A 12,370-nucleotide genomic window follows, 5' to 3' on the forward strand; every position below is an offset into this window, starting at 1 on the left:
ATTCTTGTCAGGCCCCACGGAATGCACCCATACCTATGGTTATAGAGCTAGTCAACAACAGAATCTATACTTCGGAATTCTCTGAAAGTTGCGGTAGCCTAAAGCCCATACCCGTCCGACCCTCGCTTATTTCAAGGCAATAATACTTAGCCTCAATTTCATGCCTCAACGAAATACTTCGCCCCACTGAACCCTCTAAAGAATCCAACGTTAGAATGATGAAAATCAGCCAGTCAAGCAGATATCAGTTCTCCATTAGAAGGACAAGCTTTTTATAAGTAGCAAATCAACATTACCCACTAGTACGTACAATCTCTATACAACTGGCTCATTCGACTCTGGATGGCAGGAGGTTAACGAGGGGGAGTCATATTCCTGCCACGTCTCTGGACGAAAAGACTAGACACCATATGTTTGCAGAATTAACGGTTTAGAGCCCCGAGAGACCGTACAGGTATAATACAGAGGCTATTTCTATGCTGTTATTTAGATGTGTATCGGATTACTGCCAAGACAGGGGTTCGGAGGAAGATTAACTGTAATAGGTATAGCATGTTTCAAAAGAGGGTGTAATATCCATGTACAACTGGTAAAACTGATCTCGATCCATCCTGTACCAGTAAAACCCAACGAGAATGAAAGCAAGGTTAGCTGATAGCATGTTAGACGATGCATGTTGTACGTGTAGAGCTTCTAGAAGCGCGCCGGTGACCATGGCATGTATGGGGCAAGTTGAAAGAGGTCAGCTAATGACAGCGTCTTCGTCTTTTCAGTGCCAGATACCTCCGATCAAGTGGATTGTAACCGAAGAGGTATGTACTACTGGGCCGGGGCAGCCGTTTCATGGTGGGGATTAAAATTATACTCTTCTAAAAGAGGGAAAATAATAGAACCTTGCAGGATGCCTGCCAATGAATAGTCGAGCTTGGTGTTTGTGGGTACTCTGTGCGCATGAACACGCGGTGCACATAATTTGGGTCCATTTTCGAACGATTCAAGCTCTCGGTCGATGCATTTAGCTGTAATTCAAGAAATTAAACGAGGTCATGTTGAATGGAGTAGCTGGTGTCCATCGCCACTCGGGCAGTCGCCAGCCTTTCATCCGGCACTGAGTCTCGGAGATAAACGTAATACTGACTTCAACTTCAAAATTCCTCACAACAGTATTGGTCAAGCTGATTTCGATAATGCCTGTATTCTCTCTAATTACTGATCGGCTTCTAGATTGTTACAGTATAATTCGAAAACAATTTATCCTTAGGCACACACGGTTTGTTTTTCGGCCCATAACCGAAACCACATCAACCCCGGACGGTAAAGAATGCTTGGCTAAGAATATATATTAGATCACCACTGGTCCTGAACTACGTCAAGATGATTTCGGATACGGACCGAGAAAGCGAGAGTGTTTTCGAATTCTACTCTCTCGTAAACCTGAGCTTAGAGATAATACCCTACTTAGGAGAATGTTCAGCAGTTCAACTCAGTGCTGCCTCAGTGAATAGGCGAAGGCGAACTTCTCATTTTTTGCCATGAATTATTCCGTAGCTGACACGCAGAGCAGGAGACACAAAACCCCCACTGTTGGTTTATTCTCGCAACCGTTTTCGTTGAATAGCAGTTTTGTTCTCTTTTCAAGATAGTATTCAGTTGCTTCTTAGGTGAGGTAAGGTCGAGCTTCGTTGTAGCAGGCTTGTTTCTATTATATTGGCTGGGCCCTTTCTCGGCACTGCTTATTCAACCTGGAGAGCATTATTGATTTCATGTTCTCCAAGCTCATTGTGGCCCTGACGGGGTGCATACCCCTTGCTATGGCGTCCTCGCTCCCAATTAACTACACTTCTGAAGAAAACCACGGAAACAGACTTGTTTTCTGTCATTTCATGGTATGACGGTATAATCCATTGACTCCAAATTCATTGATAACAGTACTTAGGTTGGCATCGTTAGCAACCGCCTAGGTGCCAGTGACTACGACGATGATATGAAGCGAGCCAAATATGCAGGCATCGACGCTTTTGCCTTGAACATCGGGACCGATTCTTACACAGACACACAGCTGGACTTTGCCTATGAATCTGCCTCCAACAATGGCATGAAAGTGTTCATCTCCTTCGACTTCAATTGGTGGCAGATTAGTCAGGGCAGTACAGTCGGTGCAAAGATCGCACAGTATGGCAATCTTCCCGGCCAGCTCAAGGTTGATGGGAAGGTATTTACATCTTCTTTTGCCGGCGACGGTGTTGATGTCAATGCAATCAGGTCGGCTGCACGCAGCGATATCTATTTTGCACCGAATTTCCACCCTGGTCGGGGAGATTTTGATAATGTTCAGGCCGCTCTGAACTGGATCGCTTGGGACAATAACGGAAACAATGACGGAACATCTCACAACCAGCACACTGTTGCGGATGGTGATAATTCTTACAAGGCGGTACTGAAGGGAAAGCCCTATGTTGCATGTGAGTGGTTCGAACAAGCTTTTCTTCTGATACTGATGTAAAATTAGCGGTCTCACCTTGGTTTTCGACACATTTCGGTGGCGAAGTCTCTCTCTCCAAAAACTGGGTGTTCCCTTCGGACCTCCTCTGGTATAAACGATGGAGGGAGATCCTAGAAACCAGCCCCCGCTTCGTGGAGCTCATCTCTTGGAATGATTACGGTGAATCGCACTACATTGGTCCACTTTCATCGCCTCACACCGATGACGGTTCCTCCAAATGGGTTATAGACATGTAAGCAGAGACCCAAGAATCCAAGGCGGTGATGATGAATAACCCATAAGCAGGCCACATAATGGTTGGCTCGATATGGCCAAACCTTTCATTTCTGCTTATAAAGCTGGCTCAAAGCTGCCACTGGATTTCCTCGACGAAGAAAAGCTAATCTACTGGTACCGACCCACCCCAAAGGATGTCAACTGTAATGCAACAGACACATCAATGGAAGGAAACGAAAATAGTAGGAGTGGCGACTTCGTCCGTGCTCGACCCGATGGCGCTGATGACATGACCGACGCGGTGTTTATAGTAACTATGCTGGAGACGCCCGCGATGGTGCATGTGCAGTCTGGCCATAATACTGAAGTTTATGAGGCAAGGGCCGGAGTGTGGTCGCACTCTGTGCCGATGGGTGTGGGTGCGCAGAGTTTCAAGGTTACCCGTGAAGGAATGACGGTCACTTCTCTATGCGGCACTAGTTTGAGGGATATTGTCCACACCTGTCCCTGTGGAATCTACAACTTCAATGCTTATGTCGGCACTCTGCCCGCCGAGCCCTCTGCCGACCAGTTGCAGTCTGCTGGATTAACACGCCTGCTGCAGGGATTAGAAGCCCCATGTCCTGCAAGTACTTTAGTGGCTGGGACGGTTCAAAATAGAAAAGGCTAAGCATTCATCGGAAGATGTGTTTAATATAAATGGCTGAAGCAATTTGGAGTTTATCGTATTGATCCCAGTGTCAGGAGCTCACTGACAGGTATCTGGAGCGTTCGTTAGGTCGGAAATATGGTGCAGTGAAATCTTGATACACAGTAGTGTTCGAAATCGGCCATACCTTCAAAGTTGATTGCTGGAAAACCCTGGTAGACGCTAATCCCTTTTGAGGCACCGCTCAGTAATGCCGGTAGAAATATCACGGTATTGGCTTGGTTCCATTCGGTGAGTCATCGTATTATCACAGCAATTGCCTCATGCCTCTCCGTGGTAAGGTAAGGTAAGCCACGGATACTGATTGGGCAAGCGGTACGGAAAGCCAATCCCGGTTATGGTATCCAATCAGGACTCGCGATTCTCGGAGTTAGTCTCCGACAACCAAGTTATAAGAGCGTGGATGTATAACTGATTTCGAAAACTGTACCTCAGCAGGTTAAGCGTAGCTTGATCAAATGAAATATATCGAATGGAACACCAAATAGGAATGTGGGGATATGTGTGACCTGGGAAATAAGACCAACGGGACATGTTCATCAAGCTCGGATATGATTATGAGAGATAAACTAATTTCGAATATCACTGCAGCAGCTAGGATATCAGTACGAGTACGTGGGACAAGCGCTAACTATAACGTATTTCAATGTCCCGCGTACAACTCTCCGTCGCCGAATTGATGGAATAAACCACCGCATGACTTCACGCGCTAATTGCTCCAAATTGACTGAAATTGAAGAGGGATCTCTAGACAAATGGATTTTCTCTATGATCTACGTGGAGCAGCCCCCCGGCATACCACATATTCCGAATCGTTGGCGGCAACTCGTCCAAAAATTATGGCTGTGGGGGGGGGGGGGGGGGGGGGGGGGGTTATAAGACAACAGGACAAGGCGAACTGGAGTCCAAAAAAGCCGGGCACAAGAGAATCAATACTGAACAAAATAAAATAGAGTAAAATCGCTAAGTAAGAAACCAAAAAGTATCACTTATCCACCCCGAGTAATGAAGTTCCCCACTGTTCAAAATCCTCGCCACTGATGTGCAATCGCCAGTCTAATGCCTGCAAGCAAATGATCTCAACCTTGTTGATTTCGGAAATTTGAAATCCAGATAACTGGCTCCAGCTGAATACAGAAATACAATGGTCCTCTAAGTATTTATTTGCCAGCATGAGGGCAGCCAAGAATATTCGGAGGCTATCCTCCATCAGCTGCAATGGCAATACTCTTTTGGAACCGAAAATCCGTCCTTGCACGTTAGGCTGAATTTTGAAGAGATAGTACAAAGCTAGCGTCAACGTGTTTTGGCTGGTATGGGAACGATAAAGGATACTCGAGACGAATTGCCGTTTAAAGATCGTATCGCGAGATTGTGTTCCGTCTATTGTGCGGATGAATGAGGATTTGAAAGAGCACTGAGTTGTATCAATCAACTGCAGCGTAGCCTCTTCACCAGGTGAGGTGATTAGCTGGATATCAATACAAGCAGCGAAACAGCCTACCAAAGAGCTTCTTGTTGAGATTTGACTCTCGATCGGAGCTCTGATGCCGGAATGGTGAGTGGTAAAATTTAGTATAATTATTCACCAAACACCTGCGTAGCTTGGGAAAAATGACATGACCCTTTTTTGTCGCCTCGGGAATAGTACTTTTCATCATCTTCAAATGGATATCTTCTGCCTTGCCTCGTGAAGCAGCTATGCTCATATTTATCCTTTTTAAAATATTAGTAAGATTCCAATTGATGGCCATTGAGTGAGAAAGTCTTGTTTGCTTTGATACATGGCAAATATAGAGGGCTTTCTGTCTATGTATTACAATGTCAGCCTGTTTTCGGTAAACTTTCCTTGCTTCAAAGGAGCGGTTTGAAGATATGAAAAGAGTAACCACTGTCCCCTTTCGTTGACGGTGGTTTTGGTATTCAAAGTTCCCCCCGCAACCTTATTTGCCTAAAATAATTATAATATGCTGCTTCCCTGAGGTGTGCCGTTGTAGCCAATAAGACAGCAGTGGAGGGTACTCTGTTTGATTGGCGGAGAATTACGTCAATCAAGGAAAGCAGGAGACGAATCACATACCTACCTTCATTTTCATTCATTTAATCGAAGCGATGTATCTTGTGGGCCCCATTAAGCAAGCCAGTATAGGGGCGGATTTCAAGTCTCGTGCCTCCTCAACATCTTATAGTATTCCTGTTACAAGCTCATACAATAAGCCGTCTAGCTTCTTCAGTGACATTCCTCCTTCTCCGGAGTTCAATAGGCTTTCTAAACCTCCCACATATCCTCACGCAAAGGTGCGCTATTTTCGAATGGGCCCAAGAAAGTTTAAAGGTACATATGTCCTACCAGTTTCTACGGGTTGCCAAACATTTTTATATTGTAAGAGATTCTTGGGATGATGCTTTTGTTGCAACCAGCGGTCAGTGCCATCTCAGTTATAGACAAAACAATACAAAAGCAGCTTACAGGGGCGCTACGGAAGAGCTCCCAATATAGACTAGTCAATATTGGTTTGATCAGACGCGGAGGACAACATCATTATGGGCTTCTTTTGACCTCGGGATCTATCCTAGGTTGGCGAAAGACTGAGTGCGGAGGTCTAGTAGCAGTAATGGGACATGAGTGTTGAGGTAATCAGACTGCCCGTGTGAAGCAGCAAAAGGATACAAATTATGCGCAGGAGTCTGTGATGAAGGACCGCTCTTCTCGGGATTGGCCTCATAGCTTGGGAAGTGGATTGAATATCCGTCTTCGAACTGATAAAGCCTCTGTACCTGACTCTCAACGGGACATATCTGGCTACATTCATTGCATTGCATTGGGAGGGTGAGGTCTGAACATGGAAGTCTCGCGAAAATCTCCATTATTTGATGGAGGACCTTAGTCAGTTGGGACTCGACATCCTGTTATCATGGCAATATGACAGAGAGCAGACTATTTCAAGGCCATGACTGGAGAAAGTCTCGCATTCCTAGGTATCGCAAACACCTAAAGCATCAATTGGAGGGATCGAGATAATTGCCGAATTGGGAACAGCTCCTTATTGCGGTTAGGATGATAAAGTGTTCTGCGCCACCCAATGCTTTATTTATGTTATTTCAGTTTTGTGCAACCCAATCGGGTTACGTACATATCTCTGGGCGATGAATCACAAAAAGTAGTGTCCAATCGTCTCTTAGTAAAACTGTTGGATCCCGGGTATAAAATGAGCCTTATGCCCACCCAACTCGAGCTCAGTCGGACTTCTACTTTCCTCCCACCTGGGTAAACGCCTCTTCCTTTCAAGCCACAATGACCAGCTCTGAAAGAACAATTATTATTGACGATGACGAACTACCCCCGAGCTGGCGGCCAACTGATTCACAGGCCCAAATAACGTCTCCATGTATATCTCTTCAGATTCCGATTCCACCAAGTGATGCTACAAGTGGTAGCACAAAACCATCTTCCAAACGCAGAAGGGTCAGCAGAACACTCGACACTCTGGTATAGCCTTCTCTCCTAAGACACCCCGTTTTCTTGAGCTAACAATTCTCGAGGATACCTGTTTGAGGAAGCTGCGTAACACAGTTGACCAAAAAGATCAAGAAATTGAAATGCTGGGTCAAAAGCTTGAAGATCGAGATCAGGAAGTTGAGAAGCTGCAGAAGCAAGTTCAGGAACTTCTCCTACAGGAAGAGGAGCTTTCCCAACGACGTATTTTGGAGTGCAAGATTTGCCTCGAGCAGTCAGATGGTTGGAAACTTCGGCTTTGTGGGCATATGCTTTGTGAGCCATGCGCAGATCGAATTGGACAAGATCCATGCCCTTTCTGTAGAACAAAGTTTTCGGGGTTTGTCCAATGGTATCCCTTTGCATGATATATACCTGTATTTTCTATTTGGGTTCGATGCACTTAGTGATTTAACTCGAAATCGTCTTCTATCAGCTTAGGAATGATAATAATTCGCGAACTCTATAAAGCCTATAGTATATAACCAGGGGATAAGGGTCGGCAGCGTGTCAGTCATGGACTGTTAGGTTATTTTCAATTTTTCTCTTGGATATCAACATCGTTTGACAGTTCAGGCTTATCACTCTGCATTTTATAGTTAGTTCGGAATCCCCGAAATCTTATAATTCTCTTACAATTTCATGAGGTGGCCAGATAGAGTGGATAATCCGTGTTTGTCCATGAGTATGGCGTACCACTAGTAGATACCCGCGCACAAATCCCAATTTCCTTGCGATTTTGGAAAGAAGTCCCATTCTGAGGCAGTAGAGATGATCTGAGATAATTAAGTTGGAACTTACGACGGGGAAGTGGCTACATTTATTACATAGAAGACGCTTATGCTTATGCTTATGCACCTTGTCCACATTGCGCTTTTGTGCCCTAAAGCAATGACGCCAATTTCTTATCTCCGGTCAACACCGCCAGAGTGAAAATTATTGGTGCACAACATTCAGGATAATAAAACTCTTAGGGCTTCGTTGTTAATCGATGAGCTGTTCATCGAGTGGGGCGATTTTAGTATATCACCATACTAGTGCAACAAGGTCAGGTAAAATGATTCATTTGTTGCCTGCCGAGGCGCTGAACAATGATGGGTATGGGTATGGGTGACATCAAAAAAGTGCTTATTCTCTATTTCTCGACATTCCTCAATTGAACGGTTATGCCGTGTCTGTGCTCCCAATTTGATTTGGTATTGTTTCTCTTTGTCAAATTCAATATATACAACCAGATTGCAATACCTTGATACAGGGTTTTTATAGCCAAATATCAGGTGCCCATAGGCATGCGGCTCACCTACAACAAGTCAGTCATCATGTCCGCACTGAATGTGAAATATTGCGGCTTTGCTAATTCGATATCCCTGACGTTACTCATATATTGTCATGTAGGAAGATTGCTGTCATATTGTCTAGATTTAGTGCGTAAAAAAAGCCTATTATCACACTGTGTTTAAGAAACCAGTTCAAAATAGACAAGAGCAATTGGGAACTAAGATGAGTTAGCCACTGGAAAGGGGCTTGATTGACATCTTCCACTATGGTAACTCACAACAGATAGCAGCAAATGAAACATTTTTGGAACGTTGAAATGGACCTATGGTACAGACGCGCTCGAAATCAGTTTCACCATTTTGTTCTCTTTGATTGCTTTACAAACCTCTAATATTACTGACGCTAGCCCTAATGTGGCTAGAGCATATTACTTGCCCTTTTCCTATTCGACAGTCATAAATCGGCCAGGACAGATCTAGGCTTAAGTGGATCTGGCCAAGCTTCAAGAAAGAATCACAGAGAATAAAATGGTGAAACTGATTTCGAGCGGAGCTGTACCCATGGAGTTCTACTTTATAGAAACAGCAACACCGTTGAGATAAGATTGGTTAATCATCGTCCTCAATTTCCCAGTAAACCAAACATTGTCATATGGGCTACAAAGAATCCAGCAATTTGTGGGGAGACAAGCCGGTTGTAAAGAAATATTATATCACACTAGTATTGTATCTACGGATGTCTTCGCTCGTCCAGTGCGTTAGCAGAGTGGTTAACAAAGATGAGAGAGGAATAGTGGCCAGACAACCAACCACATCTCGCCAATTAGTTTGGTTGAAGTGAGATTCGAGATAGGGCATCGCCAACACGACGATAATACGAAAACTATTTTTATGCCATTATTCATTACGTATTAAGATACTGCCAAGAGTGTGGGTCCGGGGTAGGTTAACCGTAAGAGGCATGGCGTCATGCAAAACAAAGTTCAACAAAGAATTGAAGAAAGCAAATAAGTGAGACTCTCTGTACTGTACAGCGGACAGCCCACCGTTGCCAAATAGCGAACCACCGTTTCTCGGGACATTTTAAGTATCGGAAACCATAGCGAACGTCACTACAGTCTGTGCCATTTATGAAAATTGCAAATCTAATTTCCTCCGTGTCTCAGTTTTGGTTATCGAAATGTATGTGAATGAGTTGGATGCCAAGATGATACCGGGTTAGTGGCTCGAACGCGCCACAAAATATGTCAGTATGACAAGGGGAAAAAAGAGAACTTTAGGCACATGTTTATATACTATTCAACCTCCAGGAAACCGCGCAAAGTATGATCAACGTCACGTAGGTATGTGGGAGTAAATGTGAAATGTTGGAGAGTCATTGAAGTCGAAGCAATATTATAGGTCATCTGGGCCATACTGCTAACTAATGGCAGGTTTATCAACGAGTTGACTAAATGGGCGAATTAATAGGCCACACTCGGCGTTAAAATTCTCCAGCCCCCCCACCACAATAAGGGGTACAGAACATCGAACACTGCTGAAATTCTCGCATGACCATGGTAAGAAAACCGAGGGGAGGGGTGAAATATGTAGGGCATCAACGTTCATAAAACGGCCATGCCCACTACCCATCAATATCGCTATGTAATTGTAGCAACAGGAATCACAGAATACTACAGTTTGTCATCGACTCACAAACCTCGCAGGAGGAACACAGACAGACTGGCTTCAATCAATACAAATATGCAGCAAGCAGTTTACGCAATAACGGGCTCGAATAAGCTATTACCCGCATCTACGAATGGATATTAAAAGGATAATCCCATACATTTTATCTCTAAATGTAGCGAACGCCGGTCGTCGCTAGGTACATTCACACTCCCACCAGTGAACTATATCGACCAGCTTCCAAATTGGTTGAGAAGTTGGACCTTTGTGGTGGGCCATTGACGACAGAGGGCTTTGACTAGGTTGAGTAAATTACGTCTGTTTTCTCATATGGAGCTTTAGTCTATTAAAGACATACATTGCTGTCCAGCCTCACTGCCTAGATGTGAGACTTGTAATTTTGTTCAAAACACCGGGGCTGAGCTGGATAACACCTTTCTGTGATTAGGAACAATCCGTGAAGACATCATGGAGTTCGATGAGCCGGAAGGGTGGCTGAGTTTCTTGGAAAGCATCACTTCCCCTCCTACAACACATGCAGAAATACTAGAAGCAACAACCTCTAGAATCAGTAATGATCCTGGCTGCACTGTTGAGTTTGTTCCGAGGTGCGTGTGGTGCTTAGGCCTTGGTTCTTTTTCTGCAAAGTCTAACGCAAGCATCGCGTGTCATGGCGGTTTTGGTGCACATGGAGGCATAGATAGCCGGACCTAACTTTCGTGTTGGATTGAAGAGCTTCAAGCTGACAACAACCGCTTCAAGGCACATTCAGGAACTCATAGATTGGTTCGAAATATTACTCTAAACTGGTTTTCATGATTGCACACACTGACAGCGGCGCCATCAGGCAAGCGGGGCGAATCAGGTAAGACGTCACCGGAGGGGAGACCGGATAAATCCCACTAATGGCAAGGATGAAAGTCATTTGGAGCAAGTCTTAGAGAGGTTGGGCCCCAATTCCCGGCCTAGCTCTCAAAATGTATAGCTAACAGGGTCCGCGTCAGGTGCCAAGCACAGATTGGGTTAGTGCACCCCCAAAAGCCATTCTATTTATAGATGCTGAGTCACTCAAAAGAGAACTTCAGAAGACCTACATCCAGTGAGAATTCCCCTGGCAGACCCTTCCATATTGGGACGTTAACAACAAATGAGAAAGACACAAGGAAGATTTGAAGTGAGTTTTGCGCCTAGTTAGGAAGTAACTCTTGGCTTATCACGCCATATGGTAATTAGTCAAATCCAGCATGATATCGGGAGCAACCATGATTACCTGGAAAATCTCACAACATGGTCAAAGGAAGTCTCCGCACAAGTAAACCACGCATTTTCAACCCGCCCTCAAGCCCCACAGCGGGTAGAATAGAACGCCCGGGGGGGGGGTTGCATAGAAACAACGCAGGGCAAGGGAACTTGGAGGCGCTGCTTGCGGTGGGTCGCGAGAACTTTGTGGAATGACAAATCCATGCTTTTGCTATCGAGCCTAACTAGTGTTTATCCTACTCTACTGGTTACAGAAGAGCGCGAACGTACACGATCTCGGTGTTTCGTATCTCATAGGTTGTGTTCTGGGACCAGGCAAGGGGGTGTGGCGGTGCCGAGTGCATATGGGTACACCCTCCAGGCCAGCCAAACATACACAGCTCGCTAGCACCATATGGGAATAGTTAGTAAACATTTGTACGAAGCCATCAAAAACATGATAACTCACGGACCAGTCTAGTGATAAGTAAAAAAATCACGAATATTACGTAGGCGTAGACTTCTCAGAGGTGACATGCACAGTAGAGGTATTGAGTCATGAGTAACAGAAGATGCTGGCCATTGACTGGGACCCCTATTCTAAGGTAGAGCTAGTCATGTGGGATTACCGCTATCCCCGGTCTAGATCAACCGTAGTCCCTCGACCATTGGGATTTTTCAGCAACCCATCCCTCAATTTTTCGGCATAGCCAGGGTCGACTACAGCTCATTACGGTGTTTTAATTACCTCTCTTTGAGTCGTCAATACTTGACCTATGAGCGCCAAGACAAGGATATATGCAAAAAATCCCTAAGAATCAGTTCAGGTTATTTCTGGGTTATTCGAGGTCCCAGTAGTTGAGTCTGGTTGGGCCTGGATCGTGTGGAAATCTACTGCAGTTGACCCAAACCAGCACCAGTGAAAGCTAAATGAGCAGTGACCCCCTATTCGTCCGGCGGTTGGGTTTGACCAGGGTGCCTTGAGCAGCAGGGCCCCCCTGCCCGTTTGGTGGAGGGTTTGCTAGGGTGACTTGAGCAGCAGGGGCCCCCTATTGATTCAGTGGTTAGGTGTTGACCAGTTCGATGGTTGTGTCTTACCAGGATACCTACAGCAGCAGGGACCTCTACCAGTTGGTGGATCTAGTGGCAATATGTCAAACAGATCCAGGTCTTCACTCCGTTCTTCGTTCTTCGTTCTAGTTCACGGGGTAAGCAGCTCACATTTTTTTGAACACACAGGAGCTGCTCCGTTGGCGCTGTTC

The 12,370-nt window shown here is 45.1% G+C and overlaps 2 protein-coding genes across 2 annotated transcripts; both read left to right on the top strand.

Annotated features, from left to right (window-relative positions):
• Nucleotides 1–1,811: 1,811 nt before the first annotated feature.
• On the top strand, nucleotides 1,812–3,389 carry N7537_011421 (glycoside hydrolase family 71 protein; the record flags this gene model as incomplete). The annotated part of the gene is made up of 4 exons (XM_056902475.1): nucleotides 1,812–1,886; nucleotides 1,937–2,462; nucleotides 2,510–2,735; nucleotides 2,789–3,389. 4 exons carry the CDS (start codon nucleotides 1,812–1,814, stop codon nucleotides 3,387–3,389), a joined length of 1,428 nt encoding a protein of 475 aa, XP_056747762.1.
• A 3,334-nt stretch (nucleotides 3,390–6,723) lies between these two features.
• Nucleotides 6,724–7,199, top strand: N7537_011422 (uncharacterized protein; the record flags this gene model as incomplete). The annotated part of the gene is made up of 2 exons (XM_056902476.1): nucleotides 6,724–6,918; nucleotides 6,972–7,199. Coding segments are annotated over 2 exons (423 nt in total), but the record flags the coding sequence as incomplete, so codon positions are not given.
• Between the last annotated feature and the right edge of the window lie 5,171 nt (nucleotides 7,200–12,370).

This window comes from Penicillium hordei (assembly GCF_028827395.1).
Source record: "Penicillium hordei strain IBT 12815 chromosome Unknown utg000006l_segment0_segment0, whole genome shotgun sequence".
Classification (NCBI taxonomy): Eukaryota; Fungi; Ascomycota; class Eurotiomycetes; order Eurotiales; family Aspergillaceae; genus Penicillium; species Penicillium hordei.